This window comes from Macadamia integrifolia, chromosome 11 (genome assembly GCF_013358625.1).
Source record: "Macadamia integrifolia cultivar HAES 741 chromosome 11, SCU_Mint_v3, whole genome shotgun sequence".
NCBI classification, from domain to species: Eukaryota; Viridiplantae; Streptophyta; class Magnoliopsida; order Proteales; family Proteaceae; genus Macadamia; species Macadamia integrifolia.
The window spans coordinates 29,900,594-29,921,309 of record NC_056567.1 but is presented as its reverse complement, the minus strand read 5'-3'; the positions used below and the strand labels follow the sequence as shown (position 1 = coordinate 29,921,309).

General features: G+C 38.0%; 1 protein-coding gene across 5 annotated transcripts in view; it reads left to right on the top strand.

Moving 5' to 3' along the window:
- Positions 1-6,532: 6,532 nt before the first annotated feature.
- Positions 6,533-20,716, top strand: part of LOC122094057 (uncharacterized GPI-anchored protein At1g61900) — a 15,436-nt gene continuing 1,252 nt past the window's right edge. Inside the window, exons 1-9 of one of the 5 annotated variants that reach the window (XM_042664675.1) lie at positions 6,533-7,023; positions 10,961-11,140; positions 11,259-11,864; positions 12,717-12,962; positions 13,108-13,119; positions 13,971-14,114; positions 14,656-14,700; positions 15,542-15,577; positions 20,335-20,662. In XM_042664675.1, the coding sequence (XP_042520609.1) occupies positions 6,960-7,023; positions 10,961-11,140; positions 11,259-11,864; positions 12,717-12,962; positions 13,108-13,119; positions 13,971-14,114; positions 14,656-14,700; positions 15,542-15,577; positions 20,335-20,456 (1,455 nt within the window). In that variant the 5' untranslated portion in view covers positions 6,533-6,959 and the 3' untranslated portion in view covers positions 20,457-20,662. Of the gene's footprint in view, positions 7,134-10,960; positions 11,141-11,258; positions 11,865-12,716; positions 12,963-13,107; positions 13,120-13,970; positions 14,115-14,655; positions 14,701-15,541; positions 15,702-20,334; positions 20,664-20,716 lie in introns of those variants that run through there. The other 4 variants (XM_042664679.1, XM_042664676.1, XM_042664677.1 and 1 more) reach the window with 4 other exon arrangements.

The window sequence follows — 20,716 nt, the reverse complement described above, 5'->3', positions numbered from 1 at the left end:
CGAGTTTCAGATAGGAATAGGTAGATATAACCAAGCTCATTGGTGGGTCAATGACCCATGTCGCAGATCAATCTATTTAATGATTGGATTACAATGGTCTATAAACATATTCTATCAAGACAATGTTGTAAGGCGAGCAAAGTCCCTTCCATTAATCTGTGTGAGTGGTCTTGGTCGAGAACAAAATGTTTCACTCTACCGTAGGTGAAGGAAAATTCATGATCTAATTGTCACTAATACTTTTCTATATAGGATCAAAGTTCGAAAATGGCTGTACCCTCATAGGGATCCTCGTCTTACCCCATATTAATGCCAACGAAGAAGGAATACTTCCTTCACCGTGGGTTAATGCAAACTGTCTCCGGATTAGGTTTAACTTTGTAAATGTCTTTAGGATCTAAAACCGTAATTTATGATGTGATTAAATTTACCATTTTTTTTTTTTTCCTTCAACGAACAATCATAGAACTTAGAAGGTCCAATTAATGCAAAAATAAGGGACAAAATATTTTGTCGCCATAGACACAAGGGTGTAAAATGACCATTGTGCCTATCATGTGAAGAAGTAAATAGACAACCTCTTTCAAAAAAAAAAAAAAAGTAAATAAATAAAGAGGAGTAACAGTTAACCCGCAAAAGCATCAAAACTCAAATGAGCACATGAGTTGAGGATAAGTGAATCGGCTGGGTTCTTTACCCAAGAAAAAAAAAAAAAAAAAGAATGGGCTGGGTTGAGAATTGTCACTCAAAATCTAGTAAACCATGAGGATGAGTTGAAGTGTCCAGCACAAATATAGCCTAGGCCCAACCCAACTCAGCCCAATATGTTGATTGTTAGGATTAATGCATCCGGCACACACATTAAGGGGTTTTCAGCCGCTGGATGCTTATTGCAACATTACAGCAGCTGCAGAAAATATGTAGCATCTTTACACTTCTGTTGTTCTTTGAACAAGCAAGCAGTTTCTTTGGTAGAGTGTGACATGTCATTGCCCACGCTTGGGATTGAATCCTGTCTTCCAATGCCTGTTGGAATTTGTACTCATCCCTTCTCTCCTGGAACCAATTGTCTAATATAAAGATGAACACTCACAAGAGGCTGGGTGGTGTTCGCAAAACAAAAAAATAATACAATTCTAATGCCCCCTCACATCAAGATATACGGCCAAAAGAGGCTGGGTAAAGGAGAGAGAAACATATTTTCTTTTAATATATTTTTTTGGAACTAATAGCCTCAAACATATGTTACCCTATTGCTATTATTTCTTATGGAAATTTTTTGTTCTTAATCTAGTTGCAAAATGAACACACATTATTTTGAGTCAGACAATAAATTGCATTTATGACTCACCTAGGTCTTAGATTTGTATACACAAAAAACTTGTCTATATTTTTCCAAAAAAAAACCTTAGGTGTCTAGAAATATATTATTGTATGGGAGAGAGTAAGTTCTTGACAATGTGGGAAAGTGAGCCAAAGGGCAGCACCAGATACAGTTCATCAATAAGGGTTGGAGAGAGAGAGAGAGAGAGAGAGAGAGAGAGAGAGAGAGATTAAGTTGGTAGGGTTGGAGTTACTTCAATGGAAAGCAATATTAATGGAGGCTTTTATATTTCCTTTGGATGCTTTTCTTTGAACCCACCATAAAGTCTCCTCAATTAATGTATTAAGATGATGCGGTATCATGGATAGATCATCTCATGATAGAAAAATCTTCAAAATAGGAACAATATTGCAGAAGAGGGACATAGGTCTCTCACTAAACTTTTATACTGCAATTTAGATTCAGACAGAAAACCATTCAAACACACATATTGATTCCTCATCTAATCCATTATTTAAAAGTTTTGCATAAGATTTCAAAATTTTGACTAACTCTAATTACAGTGTCAACTTAAACATGTTTTTGAGCATCACATTTGAATAAGTAGAGGGATATACAAATTATTTTTCTGAGAGTTGATCAGCCGACAATATACTTTGGGTGTCAAGTTTTTGTGAGGATAGCATTTTCAGTATTCAACAGATAAAAAAATTTGGCTCTAATATGAGTATTTATAGAAAATAAAAAAATATAACGAATGAATAATCATAAGTAGTTTCTAACTCAGTGACAAGTAGCTAGGCATTTGGGTTCTTGCAATTTTGTCTAAGTCTAGGAAAAGTCGCTAATTCAACCCTCCTATCCCCCTATTAAATTATAGTAAAGTTAGTAATTATTAATAAATTGACATACTGGCTTTTTTTTTTATATAAATAAACATAGTGACCCCCTTGCTGGCCCCTCGGGGTCCCAAAAAAATTAATAATAATCATAAGTAATTGTAAATGCTCTGCTTCAACCAATGAATTGTCTTGATCAATAAATAACATCCATTGGGATTTGGGGAAAAAGTGAAACGTATCATAGATTAAGATCAAAGTTATAAAAAGAGCAATAAAGATTTATTTTTCTAATTAAAGGAAGGTAAAGGAAATCCTCACTATTCAAAAAAGAAGACAAATTGAGTATAACAATTATTCTCTAACTTTGTTCCCTTAATTTAGGGAAGGTTTATTTATTGTGCTTTCAAATTTGAGACAAAAATGGGTTGGATTAAACAGTTGTTTAAAATTAATGTTGGAGCAATAAGTAACCAAACCACTTAGAGAATGCTTTGGTTGGTAGGAGTTGCTGATTTGCATGCTAGTGTAATAATATCAAAGTTCTATATCACTATTTGTAGTGATTGTATTAGTAAAGACCTGCAAGAGTGATTATCATGAGTTTAAATAGTAATAAACATTTGAAAAGAAAGAAAAGGACTTGGTGGTTTTATTGAGAATTGTTGCTTTCTTGATGCTATGATGCAAGATTACATTATCTACACTTTCCAATTATAAAAAATCCCTTTTCAATTTCTAAGTTTTGGTCTGATCTAAATGCGTAATAGATTTGATTTTAAGAATTGAAAATGGAAAACAATAGACAACATTGGATGATTTTTTTTTTTTAAGACAAATATTATTATCAAAAGGATTAGTTATTTTTTCAAAACTTCACAAGGCTCTACCAAAAAAAAAAAAACCCACACATGGCATTTTTAGATGTTGTGTCTTTTTTACAACCATTGGATATAAAGGACATGGTATAAATTTGTGACATGTCATATTTCAAAGTCTAATCTGGTTAAATATAAAATACCCTTTCTGTATTAATATACATTCCACGTATCTCTATATATTTGTTCTTACTTCTCATGACATTAGTGGTTGTATAAACACATATATGTACTACTATTCAAGACATTAGCGGTATTCTCCCAACTCTAAGTAGGAACAAGCTATTTATATTAAAGTAAAAAACAAAAAACCTTAAAATCGACAATTTAGATATGTCAAAGCCAATTGTGACACCATTAGCTATCCTTATTTCAATTTTAGTCACTAGAAAATGATTCCAAGTGCACTGAAAATTAAGGAGTTATTATCTGTTGTAATATGTATCAAGTATTTCTTATACATTATTTATGTTTTTTTTTTACCAAACAAAAAAAATAAAAAAATAAATTTATGTTATATTTCTAAGGGAAAAAAAGGTTGGGCACACTGCTGGGGTGACTAGCCTATGTCACTCTCTCCCCCTCCCCTTTGAAATTGACACCCCATACCCCTTGCATCCCAGTATTCCCACTGGTTGAGCTACTAGCTCCAATAGCAGTGTGCTAATCCTCTCCCTATTTCTAATAAATATAATATGAGAAAAGAGAAGTATATCCAGGAATGTGGCATTCGTCTACTTTTCTTCTTTCCATGTAAAAAGACATATTTGACCCTTATTTGGTGAATGACAACGATAGACATAATGAGCACTAACATAGGCCATGTTCTCCGATAGAGAACCACTTCCCATATAATACATAACTAGGGGAAGGGCACACCACCCACTCTAGGAAAACTAGCAGACAACAAACACATGGGAGGAGGGGCAGGACAAGAGAGGGTAGAAGGTGCTCTCACTAGGGAGGAGAGAGAGAGAGAGACATACACAGGTTGGACATCCTTGCAACGTGCCCAACCTTCACTCGTATAACTATTTAGATGAGAGAAAATCTTGTTATAATCAAGATTGGTGTAAAAAAAAAAAAATTATCTTACTTTTTGCCTTTTTAGTATAATATTTTTTTCCCAAGAGGATCATGTCATTACATTTGTCTACTGTAAGAGTATGTAAATCACTTTAAATTTATTTTGAATTATTTTTTATTCATGTATTAAATAACTTTTAAAAATAAAATATGAAACAATCGAAGGAATGTTATAATTTCTCACTTCAGTTTTTTGGTGACAACAAGATGCACCCTTCGGATTATATGATTATATATATATATATATAAAAGGTATGTTGCCCTAACAACATTCCTACAAGCCATCAAATATAGGAAAAGTAAAGAAAAAGACTCCAGCCATCAAAAGTTAGAAGTCTTACCCAAAATAAATAAATAAAAACAAATAAAAATCCAAAGTCAAAAGTCAAAAGTCTTCATCAAGTCTCCCCGTTCACTTTCACTTACCCATATATCTGATGACCACTAAATTTCTTTTAGCATTTCTATAGTATAACAACTCTTGTACTCTTTCCTTCAATGTTTCAGCCAAGCTTTCTCAAATTTCAACCATCTCGGCCACTTTAACTGTGTAATAGAAATCTTTTTTCTCCTTCTTCACACACTAAGCTTTCATTGAGATTAAACAACAATTATCCAAAAGCCATATTGTCTTTATGGAAAGAACAAGGATGCTAACATAAGGACCCACAAAAGATTGAAGTCAAAAGAGAACTCCAAACTTCACTATCTGCATTGGATGATTACAGCAGAAATCTTTCAAGATAAGACTTAGTTTTCTTAAAGAGTGTAATTGGTGCATGAGGCTCTCACATATGCGAGATATGAGGGACAAGAATGACGTAGTTTTATGCTAAAAATGTCGAGAAACTATTTTGCCTTACTTTTTTTTTATGGCAAAAAAAAGAAAAAAAAAATGAAAACTAGCAGGTTACAAAGTTATTAGGAAATTGAAAAATAATAAATCCATTCCATTGACTATGTATAGCAAATGTTGAAGTGTACATTTAGAAATTGAGATACGATATATGTAGAGGGACAAATGTGTCAGGTGTACTTATGTATAAGTTTTGACATTTTCGTTGGGAACATAGTGGATTAGCAGAGAGGCGATGGTGACCGGAGAAGAATGGAAAAAATCCCGGTAGTGGTAATGGGAAGAGGTGATGGTCAGTGGAGAGTATAAATGTAAATTTCAAATCGGAAATCCGGTAGTTTTGCTGTTAAAAAGTTTCTTTCTTCTCCCGTATGCAAGTCGTAGAAGAAAGAGACAGTTTGTTAGTGTCTATAGAACTGAACTGTAAGTCTTAGAAGCAGATCCCTGTTAGTTAGTGTTTCGTTCTCAAAAATGGGGAACGATTGTAGCCGGAGTGAATTTCAGAAGTTACCTGTAGGAAACTGATGACATTGAAATTATCCTTGTCGAATTTTTGTTGTTTGAATCAGTGGGTTTTTATAAATTTTGAATGGTTTGATGTTTAGGATACTATGTTGCAATGGGGAACACGATGAAGAAGAATGAAAGAGGAATGATGAAAAGGGAGGTAAAGGCGTAAAGAAAAAGGATGACTGCCAGAGACTTGTAGACGACAATCGCAAAATGGGGAGGACGATGAACAAGAACAGAGGAAGAAATGAGGAAGAAGGAGAAAAAACTCCTCTTTTTGTTACCAAATCCCCATTTCCCCACGGAACCTTACTGACATCGCTCTGACAACAATATCGTATGTGGTCCACTTCTATTCTATTTTGACTCCTGTTTTGTATTTTAGAATTAAGATAATAAATTTGAATCTAAGGGTCTAAATCAATGAACCTTCAATCCTACGATCAAAATTTGCTGGTTTTCCAATGCTAATGTATCCCGCTAGCATTCCCAACCCACTCCCTTTTTTTATTTATTTATTTTTACTTTATATAGCTTTTCAAATACCCAACTAATGGCCATATAGGAGATTTTAATAATGGATGAATCTGTGCATTCTAGTAGAACTTCTACCCACCATACCCACCAAACCCACCAATCTTCAATGGAATAATTCTTGAAAAATTTTGTTCTTAAATCTAAGTGGGGGAAAGAAACCAAGCAGCTTTAAAGAAAATGCAATAAAGAAATATTTCTTAGTTTGATCCTAAAGATCCGTATATTGAAACCTTTAATATGGATCCACTTATGTGCTGCATTTCTGCATATGATAGTTCTTGATCTCAAGATGGTCATTAAATTTTATTTTCATTTCTTAGAAACAAACAGTAAAGATTTCCCTCTCTTTTTGTTAATCCAGTGATGTCTATCACTATTCACTGACACATCTCATGGTGCGTGTGAACTGTGAAGTGTGAACCAGTGAGTATGAGGAACTGGGTTGGGAATTTGAAGCTACCAGAGGCTTGCGGGGGGCCTGCGAAAAGTGAAGAGTCAAAGAATGAGAGGGTGAAGACAGGAGAGACAAATAAACACAGAACAGAGAATTGATGGCGTTGGAGCTAACCCACTTATTTTGTGTGGTTGTGGGGCCCTTTCTTTCTAAGGAGTGAGGACAGCTATTGCTAAAACTGCTATTGTCCCCACACACTTACAAAGCGCATTCATGGCGTTTAGCTCATTCACTCCCTCACCTCTTCACCACCACCAGCAGCACCACCACCATTACCACTACCACTACCACTACCACTGCCACTGCCACTGCTAGAATAACTAACCTCTTCCATCTTCTCATGTCTCCATGGCTTGCTGTATCTGGCTAATAAATCCTAACCATTCTTTTTAACTGTTCTTTTCTCTATCTGGGTTGTGATCCTCTCCCTTCCCTAGGCTACTCTTTTCCTGGTGTGGGTTTTAAAATTGCAGACATGACAGGAAGGGCGTCTCTCCTGCTTAATCTCCATGCTCTTAACTTATTTCTTTTGTTCCTCTGTGAGTATCAACTACCCATCTTTTTGATTTCCTTACTGGGTTTTGCTGTTCATTTTTTTTTTTCCCTAATTTGATCAGTGATTTCGGCATTTGGGTTCGTGTTGAGGGAGGTAAGTTTTTGCTTTCTTGGTTTTATCTATGTCATGTCGTGGATTTGGCGAATTGGGTCTTTTCAATTCGATGTTTCTTCAAGATGTTTGTTTGGGTTTTGAATTTTGGTTGCTTTTGAGTTTGATTTCTTATTTTTTGTTGCGCAACTGGTTAGGGAATTTGCTGGGACTTCTCCTTCCTTGTATTGCTTCTTACACTGCCACAGTCACTTCCACGTTAATCTTGAAGTCATTAAAATTTTTTGTCTTCTTAGGTTTTCTTAGCTGATTCTCCTGTTCAGGACGATGTAGCACTGCTTCAAGGTTGATGGAGTTAGGGTTTGCGTTCTGAGTCTTTTTCCCTCTTTGTTTTGAAACTTTGTAACTTAAGAAACAGCAGTCGTTGGTGACTCTTTCTGTTTACCCTAGGACATGATTCAGAAGGAAAAGACTTTAGTGTTTCTTATCCCCCTTCCCCCCACCCCTCCAAAAGAGAAAAAAAAAACTTCTTGTCTTCTGGTCCATGGACTTGAACTGATCATTGCAAGACGTGGTCAATGACAATTAGGTTGAATTCCAGAACCTAGATAAGACTAAATGATCTTTGATTTTGGTTGTATGGTATCAGTAGATATTGGTTATTTAGAAACAAGATTTCATTCTATAATTTGACTAGGGGCAGGCCCAGTAAGGAGGAGCGATCTGGTCTAGATAGAAGGATCTAAAAAAGCTAGTGGCAGGTCTAAAATGACTATAGAAGTTGTGAGAAAAGACATGCATAGTTTAGGTCTGATCCCAAGTATGACCTCAGATTTTTGGAGGGCAAGAATCCATGTACCGACCCCATTTAAGTGAGATTTTTCTGTTTGTGTTGTGTTGTGTTGTGTTCCTTTCCTTTGTCGTCTTTGATCAGATCCATGTAGCTGACCCCATTCAGTTGGGATAAGGCTGAGTTGTTGTATTTTGGAGTTATATTAGCTTGATATTTATTTTACCAAATGTGCCTGTGTAAAGAGTACTACGAATGAAAATTTTCACCTAAAAAAAAGTACAAATGATGCATATCTCTTGGGGGGTGTGTGGCTTACAATCATATATAAACAACAAACTGTTTGAACTGTTTTCGTGACTCTTGCAAACCTTAAACTCATTTATGATTGGCTTCATCTCTTTTGTTGAACTTATCAATGTAATCTATCTAAGAATTTAGAAACATCTCCTTTTGATAAGCATGTGACCAAAGGTTAGCTTCCTTTCTACCAATTCCCAAGATTTCACTTACTACATCTTAGGATTTTCTTTACAGCACCTTGAACCGCTGTACTAAGAAAAAAGAAAGTAAAATATGAATAATTTAGATCTCATTAATATGTGGCTGCTTTCTTGCACCTAGGTGCACGGGCCTAGCCCATCCACACTGCAAAGAGAGCATTTTCTGGAACCATACCTATTGCACTTCCAGATTTTAATGATTTGTTGTTTGCTTTTTCAATTTTGAACTGCCTGGATGTATGTACTACATTGTGGCATGTGAGAAACTCTTTTTTTCTTTGAATTTGTATCTTTAAGTGATGTTTAGTAATGGTTTTACTTCTTAGGATAGTGAGTAAAATGTTCCGTTTTCTCTTGAGACGGCCACATTCTCTATGTTTGGTGATATAACTGATGTGTGTTATTTAAGCCTTCATAGTGTTAGAGCTTTAATTCTTGTAGATTTTCTTATTGGAAGTGTAGAAATTGAAACATGCAGTTATGGAAACAACTAAGACCTGGATTTCTTTTTGAGGTTTTGGAAAGTTACCTTGTTAAGATATGTCACGGTTGGGGTTTCGTCCCAATCTTGATTTAGTTGATTGTTTTCCTTTTTAAGTTGTCTTGTTTCCTAGTTAGGCTAGACTTCTATTTCCTAATTAGAGTAGGTTTCTTTTTTCTATTCTCTTGCTGTATAAGGTACTAGTTACCTTATTAGATTGTAACTCATTGACTAATATATATTGACGGTGGGGGTGGGGGATTGGAAGATACAATCGGCTGCCCTCTTCTTGGCAGTCTCATCTTATTCTTTTTCTTCTCTCTCCCTTCTCTTACTCCTCTCTCCAGTTACTGATTACAGGCCTTGGGTATGTCACATGGTATCAGAGCCATAACCAGTAGCTGGTTTGAGAGTCGTTCGAATCTGCTCTCCCTTGATTATATGGTCTCGTTTGCTTCTGCTGGTTTGAATCAAACGTTCTTGTTTGCTTCTGCTGCCGCTGCTATGTTACTGGTTCGTTTGAGTCAAAATATTTATTTTGCTTCTTGACTTGTCGTGGAACAAGGTTTGAAATCTGTTCATGATTTGTCATGGCATTAGGAGCTCTGATTGAAGGACTGAATCGATCACAATGGTCGCCACTGGTTGCTCTTCCATATCATAAGGTTGAAGATGATGCTTTCTTCCCTTTGTTATTAAAACCCTTTTTCTCTTTCCCATATTGCCCCCTTCTTTTCTCCCAAGCCCCTCCTTTCCTTATTTTAATTTGAGTTTCAAGTCTGCCCTCCTACACCTTGCGTATTATCACATTCATTTGGATCCCATTAATTACAAGTCTCCAGCAGCCTGATTCTGTGACTTAGTCCCTAGCAACCTTGTGCTGCTACTTGCCTTACCTGTTAACTGCCTTCATTTGGAAGAGCCTTTGATAATACTATTGCTACTATGATGTTTTGGATTGCGGTTGGTGTTATCTACCACCTATTTTGTTCGTTGCTGATGGTTCTACACCAAAGTTAATATATCTACTGATGTTGTTGATGCTTGATGTACTTGAGATGATATTACTACTGGCTTTATGATGGTTGATTGGAGTTCTCTCTGTTCTCACTGGAGTCTCCAGCTACTAATCAAATGTTGTGTTTAATTTTCTATTCTTGTTGGTCCAAGTTGGAGCTTTTCTTTTGATATATATATATATATATATATACTCCAGCTTGAGGGGGAGTGTTAAGATATGTCACTGCTGGGGGTTTGTCCCAATTGTGATTTAGTTGATTGTTTTCCTTTGTTAAGTTTCCTTATTTCCTAGTTAGGCTAGATTTTTATCTCCGAATTAGAGTAGGTTTCTTTTTTCTATTCTCTTGCTGTACAAGATGCTAGTTACTTTATCAGATTGTAAATCATGGCTAATATATATTGACAGTTGGGGAGGGGGGGGGTGGGACTGGAAGATACAATCGGCTGCCCTCTTCTTGGTGTAGTCTCACCTTCTTCTTCTCTCTCAATCTATCTCTCCCTTCTCTTTCTCCTCTCTCCAGTTACTGGTTATAGGTCTTGGGGTTTGTTACAAGCCCCCCACAACCACCCCCACCACCCAAAAAAAAAAAAAAAAAAAAATCTATTGTTTTTGGTGTCAATAAGAACACTCCTGGTGGATTCAGTTGAAATGGCAAACACACTGGTCTGAGATGTCAGTAGCTATTAGACATATTGGTGTGGTTTGCCTTTGGTTGGGTTTTTATCTGTATATTTCAACAACTACCAGCCTTATCCCAATTAAATGTGATTGGCTACATGGGTCCTTGCCCTCCAATCAGCTCTATTCGAGGTCATACTTGGGTTTTTTGTATCTGCATATTAAGCAATTTAATTACATTAATTTTATAGTTGGACTTGTTTGGTCTCTACGTTATTTATCCATTAAAAATCCTCTCATCATTACTATTGTGCTTCACATTGCTTATGAACAACGTTATGAGGTGCATTAGAAGAATTTGGCACCCGCTTATACTTCTGCTATGATATATAAAGTGAATATTAGGTTTTTTATGACGTTCCTTTTGCTAACCATTATGTTTACTGGCTGATTCAGGTTTCTGTGAATTGAACTGCATTGCGTTGGAGTATGAAAAAGGTTCTTTGTTAGTGGAGAAGAAGGGAAATGCTATTCTGCCCATTACTTCCCCACGCCAGGCCCCTCAACCCTATATTCCTCAGCTGGCACCACCACCGTTGGCACCTTTCACAAATAACACTGAGCCAAAATTATCAGGTGCATTTCATGTAATTTTGTTGTATTGTATGCTTGACCTATATAGCCAAAAAATTGTATGCTTGATCCAAGGGGCTTTCCACCATGGTGACACTTTGACGTTGCTTTTGATTTGCAGGGTTCTGCCCATTAAATTTTTCCTCTGCAAAAAGTCTGATGAACACGACTGCGATTGATTGCTTGTCTTCCTTCGCTCCATATCTGGCTAATGTAATATGTTGTCCACAGTTAGAAGCCACTCTTGTGATTCTTATTGGGCAATCAGGCAAAGATACTGGGATGCTTGCCTTGAATATGGCCCATGCAAACCACTGTCTCTCAGATGTTGATCAGATCCTTGCAGGTCAGGGTGCAAATGGGGATCTACAAAAGATATGCTCAATTCATCCAGTAAACTTAACTGTAGCATCTTGCCCTGTTGAAAATGTTGACGAGTTTGAGAGCATTGTGGATTCATCTAGTCTTTTGGCTGCCTGTGAAAAAATTGACCCTGTGAACGAGTGTTGCAGACAAATATGTCAGAATGCAATATCTGAAGCTGCCAAGAAAATTGCTTTGAAAAATTATAGTCTGTCAAGCACAGATGGGGCTGATCTCTTACCTGAATACTCATCTAAGATTGATGATTGCAAAAGCATTGTCCTCCGATGGCTTTCCAGTAGACTTGAACCTTCTTCTTCAAAAAAAGTTCTTAGGGGACTCTCTAGTTGTAATGTGAATAAAGGTAAGCTGGGAAAGGTGCCTTTATTTCTTTTGGAGCATTTGAAAATTGCTTCACTATACAACACTGTTAAAATGGTTGTGGCGATAAGGAGATTAGGAGCTGGAGATAATTCTTTTCATAGTGGAGATGGTCACTTAAGACCCATTTAGTTAGAACTATAGGTGAAGTGAAGTAAAACTGGAACATAAACAAAATTTAAATTTTCCAATAATTACCAAGATTACTTGTAGAATCAACTCATTAATATATTAAAATGGTAACTAAATTTTACTTCATTTCCATTCAAAATATCATTGAAACTTTTCTAGTGACATGCTAAATTATAGTTCCCATATTTGTATGTCTTTTACTTTGTTTCACAATTAATCTTGGTTATCAATACAGAAGCTTTCGATTTGTTTTGGTTTTAATTTTACTTAACTTCACATCCAACCAAAGGAGGTCTGTGCAAAAGTTGGTCTGGTCGCTGCTGGATTTTTAATGGAATACATGTGGGGGTTTTCCAGAACTAAAATCTACAGCGCCTCAGCTAGGCATCTCCAATATATTCTACCCAACTTGTGAAAGTAAACTTTGCATGGCCAGAGGGAATGGGAACTGTTGCCGGTGTTCTCACTGGGGTCATGTTTATGACATTTGATTGTGGAATTTGTATAAAAGATCCAAATCCAGATCGTATGCATATATACCACATTCTAGGTGACATTTGATTGGTTTGGTTGGTATATGATGAGAAGTACTTACTTTTGAAATTTATGTTTGCACGTTTATTGTTTCCATCCATTTTTACTTCTGATCACAAACCTCTAAACTAACATCTTTATTTCTCAACAAATATTTCCTTTGCTTCAGTTTGTCCATTGGTTTTCCCTGACACAAGACATGTCGCCAAAGACTGTGGGAATGAGATGAGTAATCGGACTGCTTGCTGCGGTGCCATGGAGAGTTATGTCTCTCACTTGCAAAAGCAGAGTTTTATTACCAACTTGCAAGCTCTAGACTGTGCTGCTTTGCTTGGAATGAAGTTACAGAAGGCTAGTATTACTAAAAATGTCTATAGCCTTTGTCACATAACACTCAAGGATTTCTCTGTCCAAGGTTAGTGCACTCTCTCATTGGAAATTTCTGTATTTTCTTTACATTCTATTCATTTAATCACTCAAAATCAGACACTGATACTGATACATCATTTCATTGTTCTTTTCTTGTTTGGGATATGGGGAATCCGCTACTGGCATATCAGTTGGATCACAAGGTAATTTGGGTATCCTATTTTTGAGTTACTCTTTGGTATGTCATAAGATTGGTTCCTTCATTTCTTCAATCAGATGTTTCAGTAATTTACCATTTTATTAGTTCATTTTATCTGCAAACTCTTCCCTTCTGTGAACGGTATTCAGTTCTTATTGTGTTAATCTTTTTTTTTTTTTTAATTGTTATATGTATTTCCCTGAACCATATACTGGAGTCCTGCTTTTCATTTCTTAGCCTTTAGATTTCTTATTTATGTTCTATGAGAAAGAGAATCTGTGAAAGATGAACCAATGATAAATATACCAAGTTGATTTCTTCCTCTTGTAGAAATGTGTCATATTTTTGTCTAAGTTTGTTAAAGAACCACCCTATATTGTGGGAATAATTCTTATTTGAGTTGGGTTTGTTTGAAAATGTTAAAAAATTGTTGACATTTAATCCCATGGTTTTAATGGTTAATTTTTGAGAATTGGAAACTTGTTTTCTGGTTTTTTTTGGGGTAAAAACTTGTTTTCCGTTTTAGACATTATTTTCGTAGTACATTCCATTACATCTCAAGACTGTTGGCCAACAGTAATTGGAAAAACTGAATGGGATTTGGAGCTCCCCTATTCGAGTGGAGAGGTGTTGAAGTTTATAATTAAATATCTTGCAGTAATTATTTGCATCCATCTGAAAAGTTTGAATGGAAGTCTCTTGAGAATGTTCTTTTTTCATTGTGGTGTTGAAGTTTACAATCTTCAGTAATTATTTGCATCCATCCAAAAAGTTTCAACATAAGTCTTTAGAGAATGTTTTTTTTCATTGCACCTTTTACTTACCTTCTCCATCCATTTTTTTCCCTTCCAACAGAAACTGGATGCCTTTTGCCAAGCTTACCCTCAGATGCGACATTTGACCAGTTTTCAGGGATCAGTTTCCTTTGTGACTTGAATGACAACATTGCAGCTCCTTGGCCCTCTGCATCTCAGTCACCTACTTCTTCCTGCAATAAAAGTACGCTCAACTGCTTTATTTTCTTCCTTCAATTATATGTCTCTAATATTTTATCCTTTTACAATGAAAAGCAGTCTCTGCTGCATATTGTTCTTAGATAATTTCTTGGTGTGGAGGCCATGGGACTTGTAGAATGTTATGAGACCCCTATAACTTGCCATGTGTCTCACATGTATCATTTAAGTGTTCCCACCTAAAATATAACTAAGCAGTAAAGTCAGTTTGAACAGATGATCTCTACCATCAACCCCCCCCCTCTTCTTGTCAAATGGCAATGAATTCTCATCAAGTTCCAAAAAACATGACATTCATGAGTTGATTGAAAACATCTGATCATCTTATTTTTTTGGCATTCAAGGTAATTCATTAGCTGGGACCATTTGACTGGGATTTCCAATCCTTTGAACGTGTGGCACATGCCGACCTAGGGGAGATCCAGACCAAGTTGCTCCCCTTGTTCTTGAGTCCTTTTTTTTTTTCTTTTTTCTTTTATAAACTTATTTATTCCCAACCTGACATAATTTAAACCTTGGAGCTGCAGCAATCAAGATTCCAGCACTTCCAGCTGCTACATCTGGACAACGTGGTGAGAAAAATAATTGATATTTCTTTGTTTAGTTTGGCTTTGAGATATTTGTGATGTCCTTTATATCTATACTCTGAATAAAAATTAGATATGGCTAGAGATTTTTTCATGGAAAAATCAATAAGCTTGCTTTCATGTTGTCCTCGTAGAAAATCTCCTTGAACACACATGCACATCCACACGCTTACGCACGCGTCCATATTCCTTTAACTGATTTGGAACTTGGTGGCTTTAGTGTTCTTGCAGGATTTTGTTAGGTTTCCCTTTGCTCTTTGTTTTTATTTAGGAAAATTTACCATCTCCTTTTCAACATTTACAACTTATGCCAACAACTATTTTAATACCAAGTGTTGTCTGCTGAAATTAATCTGCATTTGATGAACCCATAATTCACTTCTCCCCGGACCAGTGACCTATTTTATTCCTGCTAATTATTGCTTTTGGTTTTGGAAACCTTCCTATGAAGCTCTTAACATCTCTCATGTCTCACTCAAGCTCTTTGAGTCTGTGATGATCAGTAATATATTTCAGGGACTTCTGAGTTTCTTTATCTTTCATGTCATATTGAAATGCTTTGAGTCAGTGATAAGTCAGAAATGTGTCTCTTCATTGGGACTTATCAGCCATCACCTCTGCGGATCCACTACACCTGCTCTTGACATACATCAACATTTATTATTCATTACTTTGGCTAGAATCCCATGGCATACATCAACATGTGAATGCTTTGTTGTCATCTCATGTTTTGGTCAGTCCTCTTTTCATTGATTGGATTATCATATCTATAATGTCTTCATCATATTACTCAAAAAGTTTCATTATATCTCTGTGTACCTTACAGGATTCTCAGGGAATTCCCTCAGCCTTCCTAGAACCTGTAAACACTTCAGAGAATCCCTTCTTGTTACCTTGGCTGCTGTTTACTGGGATGTGTTTAAGCTATGTAAATGTCAAAGACAACAAGCTTAATGCAGGACAGCAGTCCTCCTGTGTCTTTGTGGGTAAAAATTTTCAAGCATTAAGATAAATCGTACCTAGATTGACTCTAAATGCTACGGAGAATCCTTCTTGTTATCTTTGCTGTTGTTTATTGGGTATCACTTTTCAAGCACTAAGATAAATCCTACTATGGTAGACTGTAAAATTCTGAGATAACTGGACCCAAAAGAAGCAGTGAATATTGTAACTGGTTCCCTATATGCATTCCCTCCCTAGAAATTATTTTGAGGACTAACATACCACATTGTTGTATGGTCGTGGACTCGTCGTTTAATTTTTAGAGCACTTCTCTACATGTCAAGAGACTTCGAAATTGCTAGTCAATTCTGCTTTGGGCTACTTAAAGAAGAGGGTCATATGAAAAGTAAGAGGAGTAACCCCATACATGGTGGGCTACCAAATTTGACATGTAGCATATCTGAGAAACTGCCCATCTATCCAATGGTGATGGTCAAATGGCCATTATCAATCTGGGAAAAAAAAAACTATTCTCGTGGGAATGGCCTCACACCCTGTCTATCTAAGAAACCTTTTTTTTCTAGATTTGATTTAGCTTATAACCCTGTTCGCCACCAGTTGTAACCAGATTAACTTTGATTCTACCTTTTGTTTTAAGTCATACCATGAAGGGTCCATTTGGCAACTTTTCTGTTTAAAAAAGGTAATTTTTAGACAAATATATATTTTTTTGTGTTTTTTACAAATTGATAACGTGTTTGGTACCTTTTTTTTTTTTTTTTTTTTTTAAAGAAAATTTTCCCTACCCCAACTCTACAACGCTCTCATCTCAAGCCTCCAACCTTACAAAGGATGCACAGGGTGTGAAGTTGCGGGGTTGTGGCTGTGTCCGGGCTCTGGTGGATGCGCAGGGGTGATTTCTGATCGCTGGCGTCAAAGCAAGAGTGATGCACGGTCTGCACAAGGGTAGGGATGGGTGGGGTCACAACAGGTTAATGGCAGGTAGGGTTGCAGCAGGGGGTAGGGGCAGGTGTGGTGATTGTGGGTAGGGAGACAGGGGGAGATGGAGAGAAGGAGATGCGCATGGGCGGTGTGAAATAAAGTAGGGGCAGTGTGTGATGGAGGTGCACAGTGTGCTAGGTTATGAGATGCTGTAGGGATGGGCTTGGGTTGGAAAGTTGAAGGGGCGGGATTGTGAGATGTTGCCTGTTCAGTTCTCAAAAGCGGGACGGGAACTTGTGGGGAAGAGTAGCAGTAGGGGGGGATGATGGAGGAGTTGCTGGCAATTGCTGGCGACTGGTATGGAACTCTATTGATTGCAGGGCTGCTGGAGGGTCGGTTGAGTGGGGTTACAGCTAGCAGGAGGCGGGGCCGTAGGGAGATGAGGGAGTGGGAGAGAAGGAGATGGTGTTGAATTTCGGGGCTCGGGTGCGACTTATGAGCCTTCACTTTAAACAATTTATTATGTTTGGTTCATTTAAATACAAACTGTTTTACCAAATATAAATCTCTTTTTTTTTTCCCTTCTGGGGTAGGGTGTGGGGGAACAAAAAAAACACGAAAGACACTTGATTCAGTATGGGATTCTTTTCCACTTGTTGGGACATCATCCGTAATGATCTCATCCTTGCTGTGAGGAGTTTCTTTTACAACCCTTCCTAGATCAATGGGATCAATCACACCTTCCTTTGCCTCATCCCCAAAAAGGAAGGTGCTGATTCTATGAATGACTTTAGGTCCATCTCTCTGTGCAACCTGCTTTATAATTTCATTGCTAAAATCTTGGCCAATAGGATTGGGAAAGTCATTGATTCTCTGGTCAGCCCAAATCAATCTGCCTTCATCGTTGGGAGAAGTATTGCTGACAATATCATTCTCTGCCATGAGATTGTCAGGGGGTTTGATCGGAAAAATCATTCCCCCTTGGCTCTTCTCAAAATTGATATCTACAAGGCCTTTGATTCCATTAGCTGGGATTTCATCTCTAAAGTCCTGCTCCAAATGTCCTTCCCTCCTTCCTTTGCCCATTGGATCTTCTGCTATATTTCCACTCCCCCGTTTCTCTGTTTTAGTTAATGGTAGTCCTGCTGGCTACTTCCCCTCGAGGAGGGGAATCCTCCAAGGTTGCCCTTTATCCCCATTCCTTTTCTCTCTTTCCCTTGATTTGCTTTCTCGTTCCATTCAATCTGCCTCGGATCTCCATCTTATCTCCCCTATTCCTAAGTGTAAGTCCCTCCGCCTCACCCACCTTGCTTTTGCAGACGACATCATGATCTTCTCCAAAGTTGACTCCCTTTCCATTATGGATGTTCTTTATTCCTTCGAATCTCTCTCCGGTCTTTCCATCAATGTCCTCAAGTCCAACCTCTTCCTCTCTAGTGTCTCTTCTGAGACTCAATCCCTTCTTCTTGGTATCACTGGTTTCTCTCTGGGGTCCTTTCCAGTCAAATATTTGGGTCTCCCTCTCATCTCTTCTAGGCTCTTTGCCACCTTTGCTCCCCTATTCTTGATCTTATTAGGAGGAGGCTCCAGCTCTGGAAAGGCAAGCTTCCTCTCCTATGCTGGTTGGCTTATTCTTAGCAGATCTGTCCTCCAATCTCTTTACCTCTTCTCGTCTGGGATCTTTGTCCTTCTTCTGTCAACTCCATTGAAAGGCTCTTCTGCTCCTTCCTCTGGAAAGGTTAAGATTCCTCTAAGTTCCTCCATCCCCTTTCTTAGGACAAGTTCTGTCTTCCCAAAGCTTAAGGGGGTCTCGACCCCCTCTGACACCTCTTGGATCTGGCGAAAAATCCTCAGCCTCAGGCCTCTCGCCATTACTGCCTGCTCCACTGTTATTGGAAATGGGCAGACAACCTCCCTTTGGATGGACCCCTGGCACCCTTCGGGCATCCTTTCCTCCTTAGTCACCCCTAGGATTATCTATTCTTCTGGTCTCAAATCTGCTCGTCTCCTCCATTCTCTCCCTTATGGGTTGGGCCCCTCCTCCCTCTCCTCCCCCTCTTGCAGACTTGTGGCCTTCCCTCCCCCCATCCCCCCCTGGGCACCTTGGTAGGGAGGACAAATGTGTCTGGCTCCCCTCATCCAATGGGTTGTTCTCCTCTGCCTCTGCTTGGTCCTATCCTCTGGCCCTATTGTTCCATGGCGTAATCTCGTCTGGTTCAAAGGTCATATTTCTCGTCACAGTTTCACCACTTGGAGATGCCTCTCTAACTGCCTCCCCACGCAGTCCTTCCTTATTCACCGTCACATCCAAGCCAACCCCTCCTGTTGCCTTTGTCCCCATTTACAAGAAGACATCCCCCACCTCTTCTTCTCCTGTCCCCTCTTCACCTTGGTGTGGAAATCTGTACTTGCCCACTGCTAGCCTTCTCCTAGGGCCATTCTTCCCTTCAAAAGAGAATGTATTTGGGTTGACAGGACATTTGCCGGATCCTCCATTTGCGACACCGTTGGTAAGCTAACCTTCTCTGCTACTATCTCCCATCTTTGGATGGAGCGTAACATTCGCAGATGGTCTTCCAACTCCCGTTCCCCTAAAATATTTGGAAAACCATCTATTTTGATGTTACCTCAAAAATCCAATTCCTCCATTCCATCCGATCTCGGCCGATCCCCCACTCCTCTAGAAATGACCACATAATCTCCTCCTGATGCCTTATCTCAGCCCCCTCCTCCACCCCCATCTCCTGATCTCCTCCCTCCCTCTTCTCTTGGCCCTCCCCCTCCTCTCCCTTCTTGTGGCTTTGGTTGTTGTCTCGATCCTCTCGGCCCTTTGTAGGTTGCTGGTTCGGTTTTTGCTGCCGTTTTTTTATTTTTTATTTTCCTTCTTGTTGCCTTTTGCTTTTTTCCGCCTGGGGTTGGCACTTCCTTGTTGGCTTAGGCCTCTTCTCCCCCCCTTTTTCCCCTTGTATTTTCTTTTTGCTTTGGGTTAAAATTTATTTATTCATCCAAAAAAAAAAACATTGTCAAACATACCCTAAGCCTCCTGTATAAACAGTCCAAATATTTCAATCCCTTGCCCATCTGATAAACTTTATGATTAACTGTTTAAGTTGCCAGACTAGTTGGATGACAAACAGTTGAATTAATGTGCTTAAGTCCAGCTAAACCTATGCACTCCCTGTGCATGCATCTATGACCAAAAGAAGTATGGTATACAAAAAATAAAAGTTGTTGCTGCTGACTCTGGTTATTGTTCACATGCATCAAATTTCTTGTCTCCTTGCTAATTATTTAGAAGGTACAAAGGAAACACCATAACCATTGTCATGTGTGCTTTCTGTTCACTGACACTATCTGGTTCTTGTCCAAATTACATCAATTTTCTTTTCTCATACCATAATTCATGAAATATTGCTAATCTCATTGTTCTTCCATACATGATTGAGGTAGCACCATGAGAAATTAGCTGATATATTATTATCTATTGCTCTCATCTGTGATGTATTAGTCTTGAGAGCTTGATTAATTGAATGTGAAAACAGACTACTTGTAGTAATTTTTTTTTTTGGGGATGCTCATGTAAGTTTTATCATTATGGCCTGTTCAGGTATAAAGCTATTACTCTCTTAATAACAGAAAACAATCACTGGTTCCTGCATACATGCGTATATGCAGATGTATGTAAATTGGTATATCAATTCACAGACACTAACGTCTACATCCATAAATGCACAGATGAACCAAATATGCAGATTGAGGACAAAACAGGAGGCCATTATAGAATTAAGGAACGTGATCGTCAGTGCATTATGAGGGAATGCAAAGCCACTTCCTCTAGCCTGAATCTAATAAGATAGGAAGGATCTGCCTGAGATCTTATCCTGGATATATTGACAATTGGTCTTCATTTGGTCAATGAGATTAGTATGGCACTAGTGAGGTAGAGAGCTTAATTCAGTTTATGAGATTAGAACTTATGGGACAAGGTTGTTACAATAGATGGCTTGAAGATGATTGTATGGAGCAAGATTAGGATGTAGGGGTCATTCATTTTGTTCTCCTGTTATTCAATAATATCCCTTTCTCTTTTCTTTTCTTTTTTTTTTGGGGGGGGGGG